Below are 25,405 nucleotides of genomic sequence, written 5' to 3'. Positions count from 1 at the left end.
TCGGAGGTTCAGAGCTGGAGGGGAGATCCCCCCCCGGCTAGCTTTTAATTACCCCAAATTTAAGTGCCCCCGCCCCCCCCCCCCCTTTGAATGGGAGCAGCTTGCTAATGCGTCAGGAGGCTATAACTCGTACGCCAGCCAAAGTGCAAAGTAAGCCTTCATAAATCTGAAATTTAGGCCGCGCTGACTAACAAAGGCCGAAAAAAAATAAAGGTTAAACGCTGTGGAAGTGTGAGCGTTGGGCCTATGGGACACCTCTTGACTTGATGAATTACCCCGGAGCGATCCTGGCTGTCCTTAATAAAAGCAGTGAATCACGCTAAGAGGGAAGTCTTAGTTTGTTTTACAGCGCAGATACCCATAGAAGGCAATATGGCCGCCGGCTATCGATATTTAAGTCTATTTCAGCCAACGCGAGGGAGAGTATTATGTCCATATAGGTGCCAGAAATCTAGACAAACCTACACATTCAGGCGCCTTTCCCCCTCAAAATGGACTCGGAGAAGTGCTCAGGCATAGCTAATTCAATCGGGGAGCCGAACCGCTTGGGTTTAAGTGAAAGCACTCTGTTATCGAAACAGGAGAGGAGCCAGGAGAGGTGATCGCTCGCAGATGGTTGTGTGGAGAAGGTCCACTGGCCGGTCGGGAGATGGAATCAGAGAAGGGATGATAAGTCAGTGTGGGTGGAGGGAGCCCCCATTAGAGCGAGCCCCAGGGAGTGGGTGGATGAGGGGTGGGGGGGTGGGGGGGGTGGGGGTGGAGAGCAAGATAAAAATAGCTCCGGGGTGAAGGGGGAGAAGAGAGGAGGCGAACGGCGAAACCCGACGATCGGGCGAGCCACATCCCATCCCCTCAGACCCGGGTCAGGAAACGTACAGCGAAGGGGGGGGGAGGCACCGCCATAAAAGGATATGGACATCTTCTCCACGAACTTATCTTGCTGGTCGTCGGTCTTGGGGAAGTTCTGGATGTCGTTCTCCAGCCTCTGGATGTGGTGCTCCATGGTGCCCAGGCTTCCCTTCAGGATCTCGGCCGACACTGAGGGGAAAAGAGAGACCGAACATCGACATAAAACCAGTTAGTGACAAGTGACGAGCCATACCGGGTGTTGGGCCGAGTTTTGCATTCTGAAAGTGGCGTACAATTAATTAACTATGGCCCTATACGTTCTGACAGCATGGCTGGTAATAGCTGGGCCTACAGTACTGTGTGGCCTAGAAAGCCAGCGAGCGTGTGTGGCTGGAGCTCATTAATCAGTCTGTAATCACTGTTTACAGAGTTCCTCTGGACTGCCCTCTCTCTCTCTCTCTCTCTCTCTTACTATTCAGATCAGTTCCTTTCAAGTGGGGACTTCAAAGAGCCGGCGCGGTCTTGGGGGATCAGACGGGACAGTGGCGTGGCGGCGCCGCCGTGTTAGCGCCGCTGTACGGGCTTCGCTGCTATCGATGTGCACGCACACACGCGGTGCGAACACACGCGTACTGTAGACACGAGCGCACACACGCACGCTCCCGACTACGGCCGTGCGAGGCGGTCGCCGACTCTGCTACAACTCTGCCCCGGTGTCTGAAAAGACACTCAGACAAACAGACACGCTTCCCCACCGGGGCGACACGAGGACAGGAGGAACTCAAACACAGAACCCTCGGGAGGGAGAACCGTTTCGGCCGTGTCGATTATAATATCCCTAGTCTGACTATCCTCCACGGTTGTCATACAGCCATTTAATGAATCGTGCCTGCTAGGGGGAAAAAAGTGTGACCTCCGTGAAGTGTGATTGGACAGGGGGGGGGGGGGGGCGGCGGCAGCCAGATCACACAGCCTGGCAAATGGAAGGAAGATCAAAGGCGCGGGGTGTTGAAAGTACGGTCCTCAATAAAAGTGGCTCGATCGCAACTAGTTCAAAGCTCCCCGTTGCCATTTAGATCAACCTTCGCGGGAACAAATCGAGCGCCAAATTTCATGTTCGACGGCCTCTCGCGAGCGCCAGTATTCACCCCGTAATAAAACTCCTCAAACTCTTTAAGCTTCAAAAGCTCGTCGCGATGTTCCCACTTTTCATTTTCAATTGCTTTTCGGAGCCCGTGGTCGATACGAAAGGGTTAGGGGAGGAAAAGACAACACACTCAACAGCACTCTTGTTGCCTATTGCACCCCCTCCGCCCCCCCGCCAATCAAGAGAGGGGCGTTCTCTGTGACACAGATCAACTCAGGGTCACCTCCTATTCTCTAACAATCAGACTGGAGAGAGAGAGAGAGAGAGAGAGAGAGAGAGAGAGAGAGAGAGAGAGAGAGAGAGAGAGGAGAGAGAGAGAGAGAGAGAGAGATGGAGAGAGAGAGAGAGAGAGAGATGGAGAGAGAGAGATGGAGAGAGAGAGAGAGAGAGAGAGATGGAGAGAGAGAGAGATGGAGAGAGAGAGAGAGAGAGAGAGAGAGAGAGAGAGAGAGAGAGAGAGACTGAGCACTTACAGTACACACAAACACATGTAAGGCCAGACTGAGACACACACACTCACACACACATAGACATGAACGCATGCACGCAAGCCACAGACACACGCACACACACACACACTCACACACCCCCGTCAACAAATCAATCTAGCCATTGGCGCAACAATATGGCGGGGCGAGGTCAGAGTCATCAGCAGCAGCTCGGGCGGAGGGGAGCCCGGCGACGAGGGAGTTACCCATCCCCGCTGTTCATAAGCACCGAGCCAGGGGTCAGGGGTCAGCCACAGGGACGGCCAGGAGGAGTCTCCGGACTCTCTCGGCTCTGATAGGGCGTCTGAGAGACGGCAGCGGTCGACAGCGGCGATCAGCGCGGCGCCGAGAGCCGAGGAGGAAGAATAAAGGGGGGGGGGGGCGAGGGGAGGGGGGGGGGCGACAGACAGCGGAGACGGATAGATTAGATCCGCACAGATGTATCACACCTGGGAAGCGTTCATCACTCCCGCTGAGCTGGGGGAAGCTCACGGGGCCCGAGCGCCGGGCGCCGGGCCACAGCGCCGCCGGCTGATAGGACAGCCAGACGGAGGAGGACACGACGGGGCTGGCGGCCGCAAGGAGCCGAGACACAGGGGACCCGCGAAGGAGGCTGCGAGGACGAGAGATGCATTCGCAGCGACGGGATGAAATGAGACTACGGCGAACCGTTCTCACAGACCGGGGCTTACAAAACGTGTGTGAAATTCCCTCTAGACAGAGAGGGTACAGGGGCCCGAATTACTCCGGAGAGCAGCGGCTTAGAACTTCGAAGCAGAACCGAGTATCGTACCGAGAAAGTAAGTTTCTAGCGGCTTCGCAGCCCATTAGTGTGAAAAGTTATCACAACATACTATATGTGCCGTGGCGGAGAGGGAAGCTCTATGCAAACAACAAAGGCCTCCAAACAAATATGTAAATGCATCTTTTGAAGTCACTTAAGAAGTAAGGGGGCTGTTATAGGTCAGCTGCAGCTTTTAAGAAATAAATATGCATGACTACAACTGCCGTTCCTCTCGCTTAATAGTGAGACGCGACGAGGGAGAGCCTCTTCAGAACGGAGCAGACAGGGATTCTTTTGGGGTATCATTAGTAAAATTAACACAAAAATAAAACTGTTTTCAGGGTGCGACTGAAGCGACGCTGGTATCTTCTGATTGCACATTTCCCATGGAGCGGGAGAGGGAAGACGACACGGGCGCGAGATAGCTATGTACTCCACCCCCTCCCCCCTCAGAGAGAGAAAGGGATTCTGGGACTAGTCTAATTATCCTAATGACTGCTGTCAGCCAGACCCACTGGTGTGTTTTAACGACATCCAGAGGATGTTTCCATATCCGTGTTTCTGAGCTGCATAAGGACCCGTTTGTTTCTAGGTAACTTCTTACACACAGCAAATCATGTCAATTATCCTTTAAACAATGTGTGCTGCAGTGTGCCACAACACTATAACAGTCGTTGCCGTCGTGTTTATGGAGGTTAGACACGTGTTTGATGACGTCACGTGTTTTGACATCACGTTTTATGCATGTCCAATGTGATGAGCGAGAGAGAGTCTCTCGTCGTGATAATGGCCGAGTTATACGTTAAGACAAACTCGACCGCGGTCAACACCTTTCAGATTTACAGCGTCTTTAGGATGGGCAGCGTGTTACTAGCCCTCTGAGGAGTGTTCATTTCCACAGACAAGGACTATTTCATTAAGCCTGGCCCTATTTCCTCCAACAATAAACTGCCGTGAAAAAAAGTACCCGGTCGTCATAAAAGCGGGAAGATGTGCAACACAAAATACCAAATCATCGGCTGTAATGTGAAGATGTCATCGTTATGTTCGGATGTCAGCGTTATATTCAGTCATTTGTTAGAAAGGACCATTTTCCATGAGGATTTATGGGCCGGCAATAGCGATCTTTTATTCCGTGCTCTTGCTGCGCCGTCAAAGGTTACAAAGGAAATGGAGATTTATTTGGAAAATGGCCTCGGACGTGGTAGAAAGGATCAGGTTTTAAATAATCTGTTCACTTGTGCAAACAAAGGCAAATGTAACATAAAACCACAAGAGAAGGTCATTCATGTATGAAGTCAACTCTACAGAAAAGTAAGCATGAGTGTGTGTGCGTGTGTGTATATTTGCATTGTGTGTGTGCGTGTGTGTGTGTGTGCGTGCGTGGGTGTGTGCGTGTGTGTGCGTGCGTGGGTGTGCGTGTGTGTGTGCGTGCGTGGGTGTGTGCATGTGTGTGTGTGTGTGTATGTGTGTGTGCGTGTGTGTACGTGTGTGTGCGTGTGTGTGTGTGTGTGTGTGTGTGTGCGTGTGTGTGTGTGTGTGCGTGCGTGCGTGTGTGTGTGCAAGCGCAGGGCGAGGCATAAATACTGCGGGGGAATGCGAGCGAAGTGAAGGCCATTTGTGGGGAAGGTCTGATTGGCGGAGAAACCGGGACTCAGATTTATACCGTAGCTCCGGCGCTCCCCATCCGCACCACATTCATTTCAGCTGACAAACTGTAATTAAGATATGTTTGTGCGATTCAAATTCCAACTATCTGCCTGACAAATGACGACTCGCTGCCGGAGAGCGCGAGGGTGAAGGGAGGCGGGGAATGTACACGGTACGAGTGAGCGCCATAAAACACGCCACCCCGCCCATTAGTCCAGGTTCATTAGCTCGCACATAGTGGACTTCACTGTTCTTCCCCAGATAAATGAAGTCGGTCTGAGTGTGAGAGGGAGAGTGTGTGTGTGTGTGTGTGTGTGTGTGTGTGTGGCAGGGTGGTGTGGGGGGGCTCAATCAAATGTAAAATGAGTTTCAAGCTCCAGAGACCCCCAAAAGTGAGGACCTTTCCGTTGCTCCCTTACGATTCACCCCGGCTCCATCTTATTAACTCCCGATCCAACCTCTCCGTGTTTCCAGCCCGGCCCACTCCGCATGCACTGTGCCACACTGGGGTGTCCAAAAACCGCGACAACCTTGAAACGGCTGCTTTCGAAATATGACCACAAAGCAATCGGTCTGCTGAAGTCCACTCCGCCATCGTGGGTCTTCAGCTCAACACGCTGAAATTGACTATTGATCTGATAAAAAATGCAGACCCTGAGAACTGGACGGCCGTATCACACATGGCTGCGTGACATTATGGAGACCGTTTGCTGGTTACAGTACATTGTTATTTTCTAACCAGACTTGCTCTTGTGTATCTGAGGTGTCACAGAAATGTGTTGTGCTTTTATTCATCTAACTGGTGAATCTGAAATGAGGTGTGTGTGTGTGTGTGTGTGTGTGAGGGGGGGGGGGGATGCAGTAGGATGCAGTCATAGATTGAGAGGCAAAAGGATAAACACAATAAGATGTCCCCCTTTCAGCGGGAATCAAAGCCTCTCCCGTTACAGGGAGGGTGAAAGGGACACCGCTGCGGTGACAAGGCAGTCAAATCGTTCCTTCTGATTACCTGGAAATATCAAGACGCTGAAACACAAGCCAAGAGAGACCAGGGATCTTTAAGGGTGTCGCCGACAGAACAGAAGAGGCCATTTACATGTACAGTACGAGTACGGTAAAACACAGGTATCGAAAAGTCTGCAGCACAACTGTTAACTCCGGACAATAAACAACGCTTTGAGTGATCGACTTTTTTTTCCCTTTTCTTTTTTTAAGTGTACTTTTATGCCTGTATCGTGATTCCCAATAATACTCCTGAAGGGGAAAATGTTAGCGTCACTTCTGTGTTCTTGTGTTATTACACACAAAAGCAATATGCTGCTGATGTTCTCTCAAGTACAATAGTTTATAAATGCACCGGTGGTCCTGTCTTCTCCCCACAATGACCGACATTTCAACATCACACAGTAAACCAATGGGCTATAGTTGACAGAGCAATTTCATTAATTACACTAGGAGATGATGCAAATCCACAATATACACTATGAAGCAATTACAATTGCTCAATGCTGTTTTTAATCGGATGGAAATAAAAGGGGAAATCCTATTTTACTTTCGCTCCACTTCCTCTTTTAATTAGAATTTTCCACAAATCCTACACTTAACAAAGTGTTATCATAATTAAGGATTCATTTACTGATTATATCAGAGGATTTGTGTGTGTGTGTGTGTGTGTGTGTGTGTGTGTGTGTGTGTGTGTGTGTGTGTGTGTGTGGTGTTTGTGCGCGGCAAACCTTAAGGTTGGAATATGCTGCATAAACGAGGGGCATTGTTAAGTGATGATAAACCACTAAATCTGTAAATCTCTGCTGAAGCACAGAGAACATATTCCATCCATTCACGGTTCATAACAAAGTCTTAACAAAGAGCTATACGATTAACATCAACATGTATAATGAACAGATGGGGGATTTAAACACTTTCACATGCATGAGTTCAACATTGAGCGAACCAGCTCAAAGCATGATCATATTAGTGTACTATAAGTAATGGTAAATATATGGCAAGCCCACGTCAGGCCTTACGGCTGGAAACTATAGATAATGATGATTAGAATGAGAGGACTGTTCCTCTGGCTTCCTCCTGCATCCTTAACATACAGGGTCTGCCCCAATTCAAGGGTTGCATCCTACCTAGGCCGGATTTGAAGGCTGCTAAGTCACAGCAGGGCGACAAGTGCTGTCCCAATTAATTCAGCCTACGAAGAGTCCTCCGAATGCAGCCCACAAATGCGGCCTACTTTTGACGAATTTGAAGGATACAGCTGATGGATCCTTCGCGGCCTGCCTTCCCGGCCTCCCTCCCAGAATGCCTTTCGGTCCGGATGAATTCCTATACCAACCGCCATTGCTCGGATTTTAAAATGTTTTTAAACCGCTTTGATGTTAATATTATTACGTTTTACTAAAATGTCATGCCTGATAGTACCACCATAGAATCCCAATATATGGAAACTTTATCCAAATTACACCTGTATCTACGAGTTTAGATAGACGATTTAGATAGGCATTTTCTGTGGTGTTTCCATAACAACCTGCCGTCAGCATTGGGCATCCACTTTGTGCTTTTTCGCTTGGGGCTGCCTAGGCAACAAAATGACGAGTTGGGAATCCTCCGTAGGCTAGACCGTCCCATTTCACAAAACGTTTACATCCGGCCTACCTGGCACTAAAGGACGCGACCTAGGTAGGATGCAACACCTTGAATTGGGACAGACCCACAGTCACAGCTTGGGAACACTAGAGCATGATGGTTCCAACAACAGGTTCTTTGACAGACCTCACGTACAGAACAACGATGTATTTAATAACTCGAGGCTAAAGGCGCAGCGCTCCCTAGAGGACAGGAGGATAACCAGGTGAAAGAATGAATGCATGGCTGCTATCAGACCAGGGCCAGACAATGCACCGCCATCATGGGTAGAGAAGACCACATTCAACACAGTCACGGCTGTGAATTATTATTGCTTTTGGCAGCATTCAGGGCTGCAGCCAGCGCCAGATCTCCAGAGGAATCACAAATGGAGTCAATTATAATACATTTTGATGCATGAGAAAGTTTAGACATTGACCCGGGGTGACGACTATTCCCATGGAAGTGTGTGGAAGTCAATCAGGGAGAGACGCAGGGCCACTATGTGTGTATGAGCGCTATGGATGGCTGCCCTCTGGAAGAAAGAGAAGAAAGAATAAATCCTTGGAGATGTAAAATGAACGGCTGCCCCCCGACACACACACACACACACACACACACACACACAAACACACACAAACACACGCGCGCACACACACACAAGTACACACACACACACACATAAACACACGCACACACACGTAGACACACACACATGCACACACACACACACACACACACACACACACACACACACAGTCATACACATTCACACACACACAGGCACACACAGTCGCACAAAAAGCACACAGGCTCACACAAGACAGACACACATACACAACCTAGATAATGTGCCAATTGACTAACTGTGCTGTTCTTCAAGTATTGCCTGAAGCAGATCGTCACTTCACTTTGTGGAGACATGTTCCGCTTTGATACATCAACAGGCCCACAGAGTCCGTCTCTGATGTCAGACAAACAGCCAATGAGGTGTGAGGATAATGGAACAGGAAGCAGGAAGGCCAGACATGTCCTGAGAAACAGCACAACATGGAGCACATTAAACAGGGGATGTCAGCCTGAGGAGCCTGTGTGTGTGTGTGTGTGTATGTGTGTGTGTGTGTGTGTGTGTGTGTGTGTGCGTGTGTGCGTGTGTGTGTGTGTGTGCTGGGTGTGCGTGCGCGTGTGTGTGTGTGCAAGATGGTGAGACAGAGAGAGAGAGAGTGCAGGCAGTGAGCCACCGGGAAACATGGGAGTAACAGATGGCCAAGGGATATTTTCAGGTAAACACACACCTTTGTCCTCTAAACAATCTCTCTTCACCACCCTGAGGCCTGCGGATGTGGTACCGCCAGTGTCTCATCGATACCTAACATTCCTCCGTACTAAACAGTCCCTTTCCCTTTAGTAGAGGTGGTCTCTGGTTCAATGATTTCATTGAATGTTTTAGACAGTCAATAATTACACATATCGCCCTTTGGCGATGAAACAATGCTTTTGTGTTCCGCTCCACAATTTGCAACGATTCAACCCTTGTCCTTAAGTCATTTATCATTCTACTGAAAGTATCAACCTTTGTTTACATATCGTATACAATTTCAGTGGATAGAACCATTCTTCTTCAACAAATGTGTACGGCATTGTTGTTAATCCACTGGCGAGCTCTAGAAGAGATAGAAAGGACATGAAGAGAGCCGGGAGAAGTGAGAGACCAGAATGGAGACGTTAGTATTGGCAGCCTGGTGGCAAGGTTGACTCCTGTATCCACGCTCATTCACGACTTCAAAGTCCCCGCGTTATGGCGTACATAGCCGAGGCTATTTCACCTCACACCTCAGGTGAGGGACACACTCCGTTGGCTGCGCTGCCTGCCATTAAGTCATGAGACAGACACCCAGGGAAAGTTACTGGACTCGTTCGCTCTACCTCCCACCATCCAGGGGGAGGGAAATTAACATGGTGGACTCGGACGAGTTCTTGGGAGTGCACTTGAACAACGAACTGCACTGGTCAGACAACACCGAGGCCCTTGAAAGGAAAGGACAGATCGGACTGGTCTTTCTCGGGAGGCTCAGGTCCTTCGATGTACAGTAGCAGGCTGATAGACGTTCTATCAGTCTGTGGTAGCCAGCACACATGTTCTTTACTGTAGCTTGCTGGGGAGGTAACATCAGGACCGCGGAGACAAACAGACCGACAGGCCAGCTCTGTCGTGGGGCAACAACTGGACAGTCTAGACGTAGTGGTGGAGAGGAGGATGAGGAAGAAACTGAAGTCATGGACAACCCCCTACCCTCCCCTCACGACGGGCTATGGCTGATGGGGAGCGCCTTCAGCCAAAGGCTCATCCCGGCCAATCATTAAAGCTATATCTTATCTTATCTGGAAGCTGGTGGCAGTTGTCCCTCACAATTGCACGAGGTCAGACTGCTAGTCAGTGAGAAAGGCGACTGGTCTATAAAACCCTCTCTCCTGCTGTCTTTATCTCGCCTTCGCTCTCTCTCCCAATTGTCGCTTTCCCACTAGCCTCTCTCTCTCTCCCTCTCTCTGTCTCTCTCTCCCTCTCCCTCTCTCTCTCTCCCTCTCTCTCTCTCTCTCCCTCTCTCTCTCTTTCTCCTGTTTCCCATTTGGCATTTGTCCTCATTCTTAGCTCAACAGCTCCCTCTGTGAGACGACACTTGCCACACAGAGGAACTCACCTTATATGGACATATTTACCCTGCGTCTCTCAAAGTTACAGTAATTGACTCACACCTTTTTCTTTTAGCAGAGACAGTGGAGTCCCACTCGTCTCCTCGCTGTTCTATAACATCATTTGGCCAATCTGTTGATTCAACAGAATCATTTGAGTGCAAAGTTATTACATTTGAGTTATCATTTCCAATTTCGTTGTGGGAGCATTTTCAATTTCCCTAAAAAAAAAAAGACAGAAGACAGACTAATGCTGAATGAAAAACTTTTGATGAGAGAATAATGCTTGTTTTAAATTTCCTTCCTGTGGTAATGGAAATCTAGCAACATTTTTGTGAAAATTAGGTAATTGTTCAATGCCTCTCAATCAGCTATCTGCTCTAGATATCTTCTGGTTTGAATCACAATGCTATTGTCCCTGACTCCAGCAATATTTCAGCTGATCCACCTCTGAAAATAGATACAGAAACTGGGTCAAGCAGAATAAATCATTGGGACCTCAAAGTTTATGAGTAAAAGTCTGCAAATGTGTGACGTGGTGCAAGAGGCATGACAACACTGAGAGTATGTCATGACTCAACAGTGGTGAGTCCCTCCTCTGTGTCCTGTTGAAGCTGGGGGGGCTACTGACTATGACTCAATTTACCACATACTGAACTAGCCCTCTACTCAACACATATACTAAATCTAACCTCTTATCACTACATACTGAAATAAGCCTCTAGTCCCTACATATACTAGAACTAACCCTCTATTCACCACATATACTAGAACTAACCCTCTATTCACCACATATACTAGAACTAACCCTCTACTCAACACATATACTAGAACTAACCCTCTACTCAACACATATACTAGAACTAAGCTCACATATACTAGAACTAACCCTCTACTCAACACATATACTAGAACTAACCCTCTACTCAACACATATACTAGAACTAACCCTCTACTCAACACATATACTAGAACTAACCTCACATATACTAGAACTAACCCTCTACTCAACACATATACTAGAACTAACCTCACATATACTAGAACTAACCCTCTACTCAACACATATACTAGAACTAACCTCACATATACTAGAACTAACCCTCTACTCAACACATATACTAGAACTAACCCTCTACTCACCACATAGAGAACTAACCTCACATATACTAGAACTGTGTAGGTGAGGTGTAGGTGAGGTAGGCTAGGCTAGGTTAGAGGTGTAGGTGAGGTAGGCTAGGCTAGGTTAGAGGTGTAGGTGAGGTAGGCTAGGCTAGGTTAGCGGTGTAGGTGAGGTAGGCTAGGCTAGGTTAGAGGTGTAGGTGAGGTAGGCTAGGCTAGCGGTGTAGGTGAGGTAGGCTAGGCTAGGTTAGATGTGTAGGTGAGGTAGGCTAGGCTAGGTTAGAGGTGTAGGTGAGGTAGGCTAGGCTAGGTTAGAGGTGTAGGTGAGGTAGGCTAGGCTAGGTTAGAGGTGTAGGTGAGGTAGGCTAGGCTAGGCTAGGTTAGAGGTGTAGGTGAGGTAGGCTAGGTTAGAGGTGTAGGTGAGGTAGGCTAGGCTAGGTTAGAGGTGTAGGTGAGGTAGGCTAGGCTAGGTTAGAGGTGTAGGTGAGGTAGGCTAGGCTAGGTTAGAGGTGTAGGTGAGGTAGGCTAGGCTAGGTTAGCGGTGTAGGTGAGGTAGGCTAGGCTAGGTTAGAGGTGTAGGTGAGGTAGGCTAGGCTAGGTTAGAGGTGTAGGTGAGGTAGGCTAGGCTAGGCTAGGTTAGAGGTGTAGGTGAGGTAGGCTAGGCTAGGTTAGAGGTGTAGGTGAGGTAGGCTAGGCTAGGTTAGAGGTGTAGGTGAGGTAGGCTAGGTTAGAGGTGTAGGTGAGGTAGGCTAGGTTAGCGGTGTAGGTGAGGTAGGCTAGGCTAGGCTAGGTTAGAGGTGTAGGTGAGGTAGGCTAGGCTAGGTTAGAGGTGTAGGTGAGGTAGGCTAGGCTAGGTTAGAGGTGTAGGTGAGGTAGGCTAGGTTAGAGGTGTAGGTGAGGTAGGCTAGGTTAGCGGTGTAGGTGAGGTAGGCTAGGCTAGGCTAGGTTAGAGGTGTAGGTGAGGTAGGCTAGGCTAGGTTAGAGGTCTAGGTGAGGTAGGGTCTGTTTGGTGTAGTGACGCCCTTCTCCCACCCTCTGTTGGTCCTGTCCCTGTTCGTCTCTTTTGTATTGCTGTGTATCTTTATGTCTATATTTATTCCCGTCTTGTCTATTTGTTCATTATATTATTCCGGAATATGGTGTATATAATTGTCACGTGAGCACCGTGTAAATAAATCCTTTTCCTTTAAAAGGAACAGTTTGGTTGTCAGTCTGGCAGTATTTGAGCACCCCACTTGTAGGCTAGGTATTACATCTACCAGCGGTGTGAGCATACCATGGATGTATTAATAGAACTGGATACAGCCACTCCATTCACTGACCGCTATCAACAATGAAGCCCTATTGAACCGCGCCATCTTGGCAAATTTGTAGTCATTGGACCATTTCCGGTGACTTTTGTACTTGCGCAGTTGTGCTTTTCTGGCTTTCCGGTGACTTTTGTACTTGCGCAGTTGTACTTCTGTCCTACGCGCGTCCACGGTCAACGTTGGCACCGCTTCTAGCTATCGAATGGCCGACTGGTGTAAGATGGATAGCCTAACGTTAGAGAGATAAATGTAGGCTATGGTTATGTTAATAAAGCTAACAATGATGTTGTAACATGCATGCAGCACTGCCGATCTGAACGATTGATTCATTATTACCATGGATCGGTATTGGGATTGATCAAGGGCGAATGTGAAATAGCAGCCATGAACTCAGCGGGTTATCCGAGATGCGGTAGCAGCGGCCAAAGCTCCTGCTGGCGGGGAGTGAAGCTCTTCAACTCGCCGGTCACTGGCTCCCTGGAGGAATTTAGCCTGGCTGCAATAACGTTATCGCGAACGGAATGAATACCATCTACTAGCAAACAAAACATGTTCAGTTATATTTAACCTGTTAAAACTAAGATGCCTGGATGAAAAAATAATTTCTCCAATGGATATATTTTACAAAAACAGGTTAATATACAAGCCGGTTTTCATTGCTAAATCAAAGCGGGGAGAGCCGGGAACGTGCGTGGACGCGCGTCGGACAGAAAAGCTCAACTGCGCAAGTACAAAAGTCACCGGAAATAGCAAAATGACTACAAATCTAGCCAAGATGGCGCGGTTCAATAGGCCTTCACTTTAGATTTCAGATCCTGGGGGCTTGGAGCATACAGGCTCTGTTGCATTTTCTCCCTCCTTCCCCTAGACTACATCTGAGGGCGGTTTGTAACAGGTAGCCTAGGCTATTTCAAGGCACATTATCTTGTGGATAGTGGAATCTAAGCTAGCCTGCACATACTGGGTGCGTTAAGTAGCTGAGCGCTCAGTCAGCGATCAGTGATCAGAATTCACTTAACGGGTTGCTCAGTTACGCTCAGACTGATCTGCTCAGAGCACAGGTGAGCAGTTTTGAACTATGATCTGTTTGAGCCAAACACCACGTCATCATCATCACCTGAGCAAAAAAAAACGAGCTGCTCGCTTATCACACATGATTGAAAAGTTCTTGTCTCCAAGCAACTCAGCGCTCGGTTAGAGCAGACCGTTAAGTGGTTTTAAAAACCGCTCAACGCTCAAAGTGAGCATTCTAAGAGAGCGCTATGCTACTTAACGCACCCACAGTAAACATCTGATCCTGCTCTTTTTGTTTAAAAAAAAGACTGACTGTTCGAAACCGTTCCCTATTCCCTATATAGTGCACTAGTGCATTTTTGTAGTGTTCGAATTCTCAACGGTTAATTTAATTCACTATATAGTCTACTGCTTAATACCCACAATTCACGTTGATTTCTAGTGAACAGAAGATGTACCCTACAATTTCTCCCGTATACCACAATGCAACGCTGTCATGTTTTACCGAAGGAGAAGATGTGAAGAAGACAGCAGCTGTCCGTGGTTAAAGCAGTTAGCTAAAGTTACGATGATTCCTGTAGCTGTTTTGCTGGTAGTGCGAGTTCCCCTTTGTTTATGCCTGAGAAACAGCATCAAAATAATTACAGGATTCATTATTGTAATGTTAGCTAACTGCTTTAGCCACGACAGCTACCGTTAATGTTATGGAAACTGATGAAGGATGAAGGATGAAGTGAAATATATTTTTATAGATGTTCGCTTTTTTTCAGTGTAAGGCAGAACGTTTTTGTAAAAGACCTTCAATAAATGTTGAGTTGTACCCATGACACATCAAAAATGTGATATTCAAAATAAAATAATGTCATTTTTTTCTGGGTGGTTATGTTTCTGCCAGTCTACGCATGGATATATAAACTTGCAATTATGAAAAATGGGCATGCAATTACATTTTTCGAGAAAACAATATATTGCATGACATTTTACGAGGGTACATTTATATGAACCACAATACAAATTAATTCTGAATTCTTGAATAAAACTAATATAAGGGCATAGGTGACACTCTAATGAACATAAAATATCATTTTAGGGAAGTGCAATTTCAGTTTTAATTTTTAAAATGGACAGGTACTAATGACTCCTCAAGGTCAGCGATGACCAACCAGCCCTCCAGGGAAAAAGGCTGGACAGGACACAGCGAGGCAAAAAGTTGATGACTTTTTACCACCTTGTATTTATTTGTTGAGTATTTTTCAGTTATGAACTACCTCCCTAACCGACTCCCCGGCCATCCTTCCAGCTGCTCATCCCAGGTGATGCAGGAGGCCCGCGGAGCCCAGATTAGGAACGTCGGCATTCCTCCACTTTCCCTTGATTCACAAACCGCTGCTCTGTGAACTCTTGCCGATTACTGCCGGCGCTGTGACTGATTAATGGCAGGTGTGAGATGGAAATGCATTCACTGGGGGGAGCTAAAGGCAGCCGGGCTGCTTTGATTGGCTGTTATACAAGCCGAGCAGGCGAGCGGTGTGGGAGAGGTGTCTGTCACGGAGGAAGGAGGGGGTCATAAACCCGCAGAGTGGTGACATGCTGGAGTATCTCCCCATGCAGACGCCAGGTAGAATGGCGTCCGGCCCAAGACAGCCAGGCTCTGGCATGGGAGTGTAATGTAAGACATTCACAGGGGGCCTGGAGGATGAGAGCTTGGGGGCTTGGATGCAGGCGGAGGGCAGGCAGCAGGCCCGGCTGGGCTAAGGGACTTTAATGTGGAACTACACAGAGACAGCAGCTGTCTTCAGACTCTGAGGTCTGATCGCCACCACAGGAGGACTCCCCACTGTACCAAGTGAATGCAGCTACGTATCTACAGGGAGCTGTTCCACAGCCTCCCAGCCACCAGCTAACTCCCCACCACCACAAAAACACTTCTCTCTCCTAACTCCCGATACAAACGTCAATCCCCACTCCAAATAATGAGCCGTTTTTAACACACGGACCCTCAAAAGAACGGAATGCAAAGGTGAAGTATTACAGTTTGGGTGTAAATAAAGAGACAGTCTCCCAGAGACTGATGGCACGGCTGATGTGTTATGGCGGTGTGGCGGAGGAGAAGAGCGTTTGTAATTAGCGGCACTGTGTGCAGCGTGTTCTCCCCTAATTGAGTTCAGCGGCGCAGCATAGGGGCTCGTTTCACAGTAGACCGCAGTAACCTGCCCATTTAATCCAGGAACTGTTTTTTGTTACAAAAAGCGAGACTAACGACCTGCAATGGAAGCAATTTAGCCCAAGCATAAAAAAATAAATAAATATTGGAACCCCCCCGATACACTCTGTAAAAGAACTACAGCTCCCCGGATCAATTGCACTCTGTCAGGTGTTTGTGCGTGTGTTTAAATCTGCACTGGGGAAAACAGTGGGCACATTGTTCCAGGTGATGCCGCCAACTCCTGTGTCTATTAAAATAGATTGTTCTCATGGTGCGTGACCTTCTGCTTGTATTGGTACTGAGGCCCCATGTAACCGCCTAAATTAGGATGCCCTGTGTCCCCGTACCGCGCTAATAAAGTCGATCCAAAGAGATTTATATCCCTTACGCAGGAAGAAAGGTCAGATCAATTCTCCCAACCGCCAACTCCGTCTTCATTTGGAACGGAGTGTAAAAGCGACATCATGAAACCGTACCATAGCCCCAGAAACCCATGGATAAATAAGTGTGTGTTCATCGTGTGTTTAAACGGTGAAGCGCTAGGTATTGATTGGATTGGATTGCCTTCTCGCCTTTTGTTTTGAATAAAGGGGAGACAGGGGGACACACAGACCGGGGCGTTAGCCTGCCGAGCTATAAACAGAGGCCTGCCTTCCCTCAGACCACCCTGAAGCTTATCAGCGCTATAATGAGACTTTTGAGCTGGGGAGATGAATTAGCCGTCTGATTCCACCTCGTAGGAGATGGTTGAGGGCGTTGTGAGGAGCAGGCGTGATGAGCAGGGCATGATGGAGGTACAGAGGGACACTGATGAGGGAAAGACTGTGAAACATGTTATTATATCGGCTTCTGCTGTATCAGTTTTGCCATGCTGAATATAACTCTTGGTGTCAGTCGAGTTCAGCAGTGGTGTTCATTATAAACCAAAATACTTGATGTCTCATAATCCAAAGGACTATGATGTTAGCACAGATATTCAGCAAATGCTGACTCATTGTTTCTCATCATTAGCTACTCAAAGCCAGAGTTAGATCTGAGTTACAACCCAGTGACAATGTTGAGTACACACTAGACTACTCTTATTCAGTCCGAAACAATCTGAACCAACTCCAACCAACAGAAATGATGAAATCATGAACCATTTTCATTCTCTCAACCCCCTCACCCCATCATGGCCACTCTTCAAAATGCTGACGCAGGTGCATCTACTTTGTCTGTCCTTTGTCATGATACATGTAGGTGGAGAACTGAGAAGCTGTGAGTGTGTGTGTGTGTGTGTGTGTGTGTATAGGGGTCTGTGCGTGTGTGTGTGTGTGTGTGTGGGGGGGGGGGGGGGGGGTGCAGGACTAGAGGCACACAATCCTAGTATAAGTTGGAGTCCACCTCCACAGGGCTGATTTGGGGCTGCAGGGACTGCAGGGAGATGGGGGGATGTTTGTTCTCCTAACATCTCGAGGCTCAAGGCACCTGAGGTGTCTGCTTCCATTTCTTTACCCAGAACCTTAGGGGCTTCGTACCTCCCAGCGAATCAGCCCATTCTAATAACTAATAGCTGAGGGCGTCACTGCCCTGGGCCTTGTTCCATACCTATTCTTAACATACTGCACTGGTGGGGGGGGGGGAATAGGAATATAATGCATGGGCTTGAGGCTAAGTACCAATAGAAAGCAACGACAAGTGAACCTTGAAGGCCCCAGCTACAGTAAGAGTTATTCGCTCAGAAACATGGCAGCATCAAACTACCGTCATCAGAAGGGTGGATCATAACGCAGCATCGCAGACACATCTTTTACCGTTGGCATTTGGCTCTCGAGAGCTCGGGAGGAGGACATGTGGGAAGAAACCAGGAAGACTGGAGACAAGGTGTCACAGGGTGCATGCGCAGGGAGGGGACAATAAAGGGTCGGCATGAGGCGAGATCTCCTTTTATTGGCCGCCCCCCTGAAGAACGGCGGCTCCCTATTATGACTTAACACGTCAAAATGGCAGCGTGGCACGCGTAGAAAACGCCGCCCAGAGATAAAGCACAGCGGACGGCGGCAGAGACTGTCCAGCGGGAGGCCGCTGCTGGACACAGAGGCTCAATTTGGCCCTGCGACAATCAATTCTGTCTCTGCTTCCCTCTGCTTGGGCAGGTGGGATAAAAAGCAGGCTTTCAGTCAGGAGCTGGGCTCAGCTGGCCGGCCTGCTAGCATCTCACAACAAGAGAGAGACGGAGAAAACTGAGCCTCCAGCGTGGTTTTATTTATTTTTTCCTCTTTATTTCATTAGGGGCCAGGTACTGTAGCCTCAGCTGACGGTTCTTCTTGTATTTCGCTATATTCGTATTCTTCCTAGGCAGTCTAACTTCCCATGGCATTGTGGGACAATAGTCCTGATGGTGGTTACAGCAACAGTCTAATGCTGTGTTAAGAAAATGGTTAGTACAGCTTCACACAAAATCACACCAGCCTGTTCCTAATTTGTATAGCAGGGACTGTTCATCTTGTTTGCATCTCATCTGACCAGTCTTGTCTGCTAATCAGTCACATATGTGTTCAATCCAATCAGTGAATCTACGCTCAGTCCAGAGTCCCACAATTCAGTTCCATCACAGTATGTAGGCCTACTAAAACGTTTATCCAGGATTCCTACAGTGTGAGTAAGCTGTGACATGTATCCTTATTTTAAGTTGAAAGCTATCTGAAGCCAGCCATGCTCTTATTCGCTGCAACATCTCCAATGTTCATGAAAAAAATGACTTCACTGCATGGCAGATGTAGTGACATTTTTCAAAAATATACAGTATCTCAAATACATTTTGACAGTATTTTGAATTCTGTCATCCCGTCCCCCTCAAACTATGGCTCGAATATGGAAAAAAAAATACACTACCCACAATCCTATAGTGCAACAGGGCGAGCTCCACCAATCAGAGGTTTCACTGTTGGCAACCCCACCCAACCCCCACCTAGGACTACACCTGATGATTGGCCACTGATTGAGCACAGCCACAGTTACTCGGATGACAAGCTAAAAAACGTTTCAAACCCCAACCAGTTTGTCACTCATGACGATGATAGATGGATACATGTATACAAACATACATACATGAAGGTTGCCACATGCCTTGTGTGATTTAAGTTTGAGAATGTTCTTTCGTAGAACTGAAGACGTTTTACTAGATCAAGATCAGGCCAAACTGCCAGTTTCTCACTTGGCTCAACAAGAACATGACCTTCTCTGGGTGTCTATGGTTGTGAGTTCAAGCCCCGAATGATGCAGCATAAACATGCTAATGCCTACTCAGGCATTGTACTGTTTGGATTTCAGATACATGATATGAAAGATAATATAAAAATAACTGTCCGGACAGAGACCCTCATGTATTTGTCATTTGTCTCCTTCCTCCTCAAAACGCCCAATCCCATGGTTTTTTTTTGGGGGGGGGGTGGGGGGGGGCAGGTTGGAGTGGGTATGAAAGTCGTTACCAAGCTCCAGCTCTTCAGACTCTCTGGGGACCTGACTTCCTTAACTCCTGAGGCATGACCACATCTGGACCTCAGACCTCTCTGGAACTAACTGTCACATGGCTGCCCGGGTATAGAAACGTCATCCTCTGTTATGACGATCCACAAGCGTGTTTCAAATTGTTTTATTATTGTATTTACATCACAAGGAAATTATTATTATAATATTACAGCCCGAGGCAAGCGTTCTGGAGAGCGATATCGGAATTATTACACACGAGAAAAAAACAAAAGTCTAGTCGTGCGTAATATAGTCCTTTCCTGGGCATTTTTCAATAACCTCTCCCACTTATTTGCAATATCAAACCACAGTCGCATGGAGGATGGCCCTCTCCTCTGATCAGCATTCAGGCGACCTGGCTTCAAATCCCGATTCTGGTCCTCAATTTCACATGCAAATCTGCTGTGGGTGATTTAAATATATTTGAATATGGATCACACAGTGCGAACCGTATCGCTGGACTGAACAAGGGAAGGATGAAAAATGCAAATGATCAAAATGCATGAGAAAGGTCAGACTCAAGACCTACTGTATTAGAATTATTTTGAAAACAAAGTGAGATTAAATTTATGCTAAATGCCCAAGGACAAAATTAGTGAAGATGAGAATGAATTACATTATACGGGAGGAAAATAAAAAAATGACACAGTTTGCGCTGTGCATGTGAATGTGGTTTGGATTTTTTTATTTTTTTTTAAGACTTTCTGTTTTTACAGATCATTTAAAAACATTGTCATGGAGAGAGCAACTCTGGTGAGATAGTGACACTCAAAACAATTTTGAAGGCACTCAAAACTATTTTTTGTCACACATGTCCCTGTCCCGTATCTGTGACGGCTAAAGCCATTTCCACAAATACTGTCTAGACTTTCTTTTCTTGTTCTAGACGTTTCTAGCCATTGGGCTCAAGGCCCTGTTGGCTGCAACGGTCCCTGTCACACCTTTAGCTACTCTTCAAGTCCAGTCATGAATTCATAAGAAGTGAAGAGCAGTCACCATGTCAGGTAATAAAGCGTCGGTTGGGGGAGATTTGCAATGATAAACTGGGAGCATTAGCATCGGCTTTCCATGCTGGCAGGAGCAATGAGAGCCCGTTTTATAGTTCAAGCGCCGGGGATAGGAACGGCTGTGATGACCGGCGTGTCGGCTACGTCACCGCTCCGCTGGGGAGGATGAATCAAGTGGCGGAGGTATCTTTACACACGGTAGCACGCATTACCTCAGGAGAGCACAGCAGGCTGCCGGTCCCCGGGGCCCAGTACAGAAGAAGCCCAGCGAGACGCTCGCATCGGCCCGCGCCTTTTAAATTATATATTGACGGAGGCCCTTGATAAAAATGACCCAATTTGCGGGCCGAATCAATCCCCCGGTTGCCGCTGCCCTGCCGAGGCTGGCGGGACGCCGCGGAGACCGTGATCGCGGCGTCGGAGCCACACGCACGCTCCCTATGAGCAGTGGTCAATAACAGAGGGAGGGGCGGGGGGGCAACACAGGCGGTTTATTGCGACGGCTGCATCTGGTCGCTGAGCGATGAACGATCCGTTGCTTTACTGGATAAATAGCAGGCCTTGTATGTTGTGTGTGTCCCTTGATGACTGGCTGTGCTTTGTGTGCGCAGGGCGATGGGAAGCGGCGGCCCGGTGATTGACAGCCCTGATAAGGACCCGCTCTCTCTCCCTTTTGGCTGATTTGAAAAATGTCACTTGGCTGATCTCAATTTTTCACCTGACATCTAGCGCCACCGACAAAGGTCAGAGCAGTTTGGGGAGCACTCCCTTATTGATGATCGTCAGAAAACATGAGAAATGGGATTTGAAATGATCCGCCATCTGTTTTAACCGGCGCAAGCTGCTGCTTATATCACAAGCCAATTACAGTCTACGGGGGGCCGGGTCCCTCAGAGGACCACCCCCCCAACCCCTCCTCCCCCACACACAGAGTTGTGGAAAGCCCACTGGAGGGTGGCAGACACGGGCAGGTGATTGGACAATACAACCCCAAGTGAAGCCAAAAAACTTGACGGCCATCTTGGAGGTTGGCTCAGGGTTGTCAACACTCTCTGCCTCCTCCCAGTCCCCCCCTCCTGGCTCCTCTCATTCCTATTAATTAGTCTGCGAATAATAATCCTGCTGTTATTAAATCATGAATATACACGATATCTGTAAATGAATGGGTTTCAAATGGAGCTCACAATGGAGGCGTTATGATATGACTCCTTTATAAGATGTGCACAGGCTTTATTATGCAGTCAACCCTCACCCCCAGAATCCCATCAGGGAGCACACACACTCTCACCTTTACGTCACTCTATATTACAGTCACCTGCACTGACCATTGTATTGCCACAACAGGGTCATACGAGGGATCACATGCTGGAAAACTCAATTTCCTGCAGGTCTGCACAACACTTCCTCGTTATCTTGCCTCTCAGGGTCCCTGGCTGACATGTTCTCACAGATTCCCGTGCCACAAAGTTCCCTCGTCTTCAGTAAACTGCCATGTTTCCAGCATTTCACATTTTGTCCATCACAGTTCCTTTGCTCTGCCATCATGGTAAAGGTCAATATTGAGTGAGTCCCTGCCTCGGTGTTACATGATGGAGTAAATGTGTCTGTCAACCCCTCCCATAATGCCCCTCCCCAAACCCCTGTCTACCACCTCCATAGACTGGTTTAAAACACTATAAAAAATTCAATAAGTAACCTTCAAAATTTTGAAATCTTTTTTTTTCCCCTTTGTGATAAAATATCTGCCTCTCTAGGACCCATATTGAGTCTCAGTGAAATCCTATCTTCATACTACACTGCTGGTAAGAGACAGACATGACAGGGATTCTGTCTCTGTATGCTGATGTCCGTCTTTTTATTAGAGGTCCTACGGTATTAGGAACCCTATTGTTCTGTTGGTATTTTCTTCTTCTTGTTCTTCTTATTCCACTATTATCCTGGAAATGGTGAAATAACTCAAAAAGTAAAAAAAAGAGGCTTGTCGTAAGAAGAACGCATGTTGAACACGGTATAAATAAATGATTCAAACATGGGAGAGGTTGTTATAATTACAGTACTCTTTTTGTACTTTGCTGAATGTTTTGTATGCACTATGCTCTAGCAAGAAGGAAACAGACTTTGGTTCATGTTTCCTTGGTAATCAGAGTGTAAAGGACTGGTCTATGACAGGGCAGGGGGTGTGAGTCTACAGAAAGGACAGTTTCTGTTCTAAAATCAATGTACAGTAGCCTCTCGTTAACGTGAACTAGCCGTTACTAACTAACCGGTAGCCTACTAACCCTTGCGTGAACCCAGAGAGCCAGACACATTGTTGTGTACACGCTCGCGCCAGCACACGGGCACAAATTGTTCAGTCGCTGATTGGTTCGAAAATCGTAACAATGGCCCTGACATTATGGTACGTTCTAAAACTTGTTGCTCGCAATTGGACAAGTTGAATCTCTTGAGACTCAATCAGCCGGCTTCAGCCGACCTGCGACGGGGTAATTCACACCGCTGTAATTTTCCTCTGCAACATTCTAAAACGGTTTCGTCACGCTGCGAATCTTGTATGTGAACTGGGCTTTAGTCTGCCATGAAGGCAGGGCACGCGCCCAGATCCATACTTATCAGGGCAGGGCCACACAGAGAAAGAGTTCTTTCAGGTTTCAATATATTATATACAGTAAATGAAGTACAGTTTGAACAGCTCATATACGTATTATACAGATATTATACATATACATCAACATTTGTTTTCAAGGAATGACCTTTTGCTTGACAACCATGCTCCCCATTCCAATGAATGGTGCTCCACTCTAGCTTTTGAGTTGCTAATTTTGAATTCATACCCACTTTCTAACTTCTTGCCACGCCTACAATTTTTAAGCTACATGGACATATTTAAAAAATCAAATTGTAGGCTTATGGTCCCTTTTCACACTTTGTCCTTAGCTTCAGCCCTCCCAAAAAATTCTGATCGATTAGTCGCACATCCACATAATGTGACCCCTATAGCAAATGATTTATATGTAATGGGCTACCACAGGATCCTGGATAAGAAAATTTAATTTTTCCTAAGGTGTTTATCTGATTTGTTTCTCCTACAGATATCATATCATATCACCTGATGTGTTTCTCCTACAGATATCATAACATATCACCACCTACTGTACAGTGACAGAGCAAGGGAACCAGATTTTGGGCCATGCAGCACTTTGATAACTCCGCCAGAACCCACCTCGGCGGTTAACATCAAGGAGCCAATCCTGAAAGAGGTCATCAAAGTGTCTAGAACCAACTCAGCACCTGGCCCCAGTGGAGGGTCATACGTCGTGTACAAGAGGGGCCCCAGACTCTTGAGGCAACTATGGAAGATCATCAAGGTCATTTGGTGAAGGGGCAGGGTGACCCAGCAGTGGCGACACCCGGAGGATGTCTGGATCCCTAAGGAGGAGAACTCAAGTACCGTCGCGCAGTTCAGAATCATCTCACCCCTCATTGTTGAGAAGTATTCTTCAGCATTGTTGATTATTGTTTTAATTAGTAAAATGGTAAAATGGACTGCACTTATATAGCGCTTTTCCACCTTAACGGCACTCAAAGCGCTTAATTAGTGTATCCTCTCAGTGATTCACATCGGCTGCAAAATGAAATGGGTTCTAAGTTGGCCTACATAACCCCCCCCCCACACACACACACACACACACTCACACACAGTTTTGTGAAAATCAGTCTGTTAGTTTTGCGTGTAATCCTGCTAAATAATGCCAAACGAAAGAACAAACAAACACTCAAATGAACACACGCAACCAAGAACATAGACTTCTGCCCCAGCGGTCACTGAGGCGCAGGCAAAAAGGAGGTCTGTGTAGATAAGAGTTCTAGGAAAATGACATCCATAAAAGATTATGGCAGGCCCTAGAAAAAGGATAACTACAACAGCAAACAAATAATCTATTCTAAGGGGCTATTCAAAGGCTTCCTGTAAAATAAATTCACTGGGGAAAAAACATGAAAGAACCACATGTGAAATCAGGGGGAGTGTTTTTTTCTCTCCCAGATCTACAATAGCAGGTGGCCAGCTACTAGGTCGACAATCATTCCATGCAAAAAAGAAAACAAAGAAAAGAAAAGAAAAAAACACCATTCTAACATGCATTGTCAACTTTGAGAGTGGACAATCTTAACCCAACATCTACTGTATGGTGGTGGTGTAAAACAAAGACAAAGAACATCAGACTCCGGCTGTCCCTTTTCTTGAAAGTGATTGGTGGAAACATGACATTTGAGTCATCTCACAAAAGGGGGGAAAATGGCAATTGACAAAATAAGATGAAATTGAGGTAGTAAGCGCTTTTGTTAGAGTACTCAAGTACAGACAAGCAGCAATTCAGTTTTCTTTTCACAGCTCAGCCCAAATCCAGGTCAACTCCTGAAAAGAGTTATCCACATGCAACCTCCCATCTTGCCCGGTCGACAAACAACAAGCAGTCGGCAAAGAACCCAGGCCTGCACTCACCCTCGTGTTCTCATGGAAATACTTTATGAATTCACAAGTAAAACAGAGAGCGGGTTATAAAAAGCCAAGCCCAATTTTTTTTTTTCAAAGCCAAGCCCAGTAGGTTTGAATCCAGGCGTCTTTGCCAGGGATATTCTTTCATTTCCACAACAATAGTCTACTTTGGGCTTCCAGCAAAACCGCCTTTTAAAAACTTGTTAGCACACATTGTCCTGATTACTGACAGTTTCATTTACAAACAGGCTTATATATTTTATATATTTCAATATTTTCAGCACCACTGATGCCAACTACAATTATTTGGCAGAGAAAGGGGAGGGAGGGTTTGTGACTGAGGTAATAACGTAAAGGTGTGTTGGATTCAGAACAATAAATAATAAAATGTATATTTGTGCTTTCTGAGAACATCTACTTACAGTATATGTTTGACCGCAAACATGGCAGTTGTTCATTACTACCTTCATATCCTCGTCATGCAAATAAACCTAGATATCA

General features: G+C 47.0%; 1 protein-coding gene across 1 annotated transcript in view; it reads right to left on the bottom strand.

Annotated features, from left to right (window-relative positions):
• Positions 1–25,405, bottom strand: part of diaph2 (diaphanous-related formin 2) — a gene marked incomplete at its 3' end in the record, with an annotated part of 387,717 nt that overhangs the window by 87,214 nt on the left and 275,098 nt on the right. The window contains exon 25 of the mRNA XM_084459450.1: positions 914–1,038. Within this exon, the coding sequence (XP_084315576.1) occupies positions 914–1,038 (125 nt within the window). The remainder of the gene's footprint in view (positions 1–913; positions 1,039–25,405) is intronic.

This window comes from Borostomias antarcticus, assembly GCF_949987555.1.
Source record: "Borostomias antarcticus genome assembly, chromosome: 28".
Lineage (NCBI taxonomy): Eukaryota > Metazoa > Chordata > Actinopteri > Stomiiformes > Stomiidae > Borostomias > Borostomias antarcticus.
This window is presented reverse-complemented; position numbering and strand designations above follow the sequence as displayed.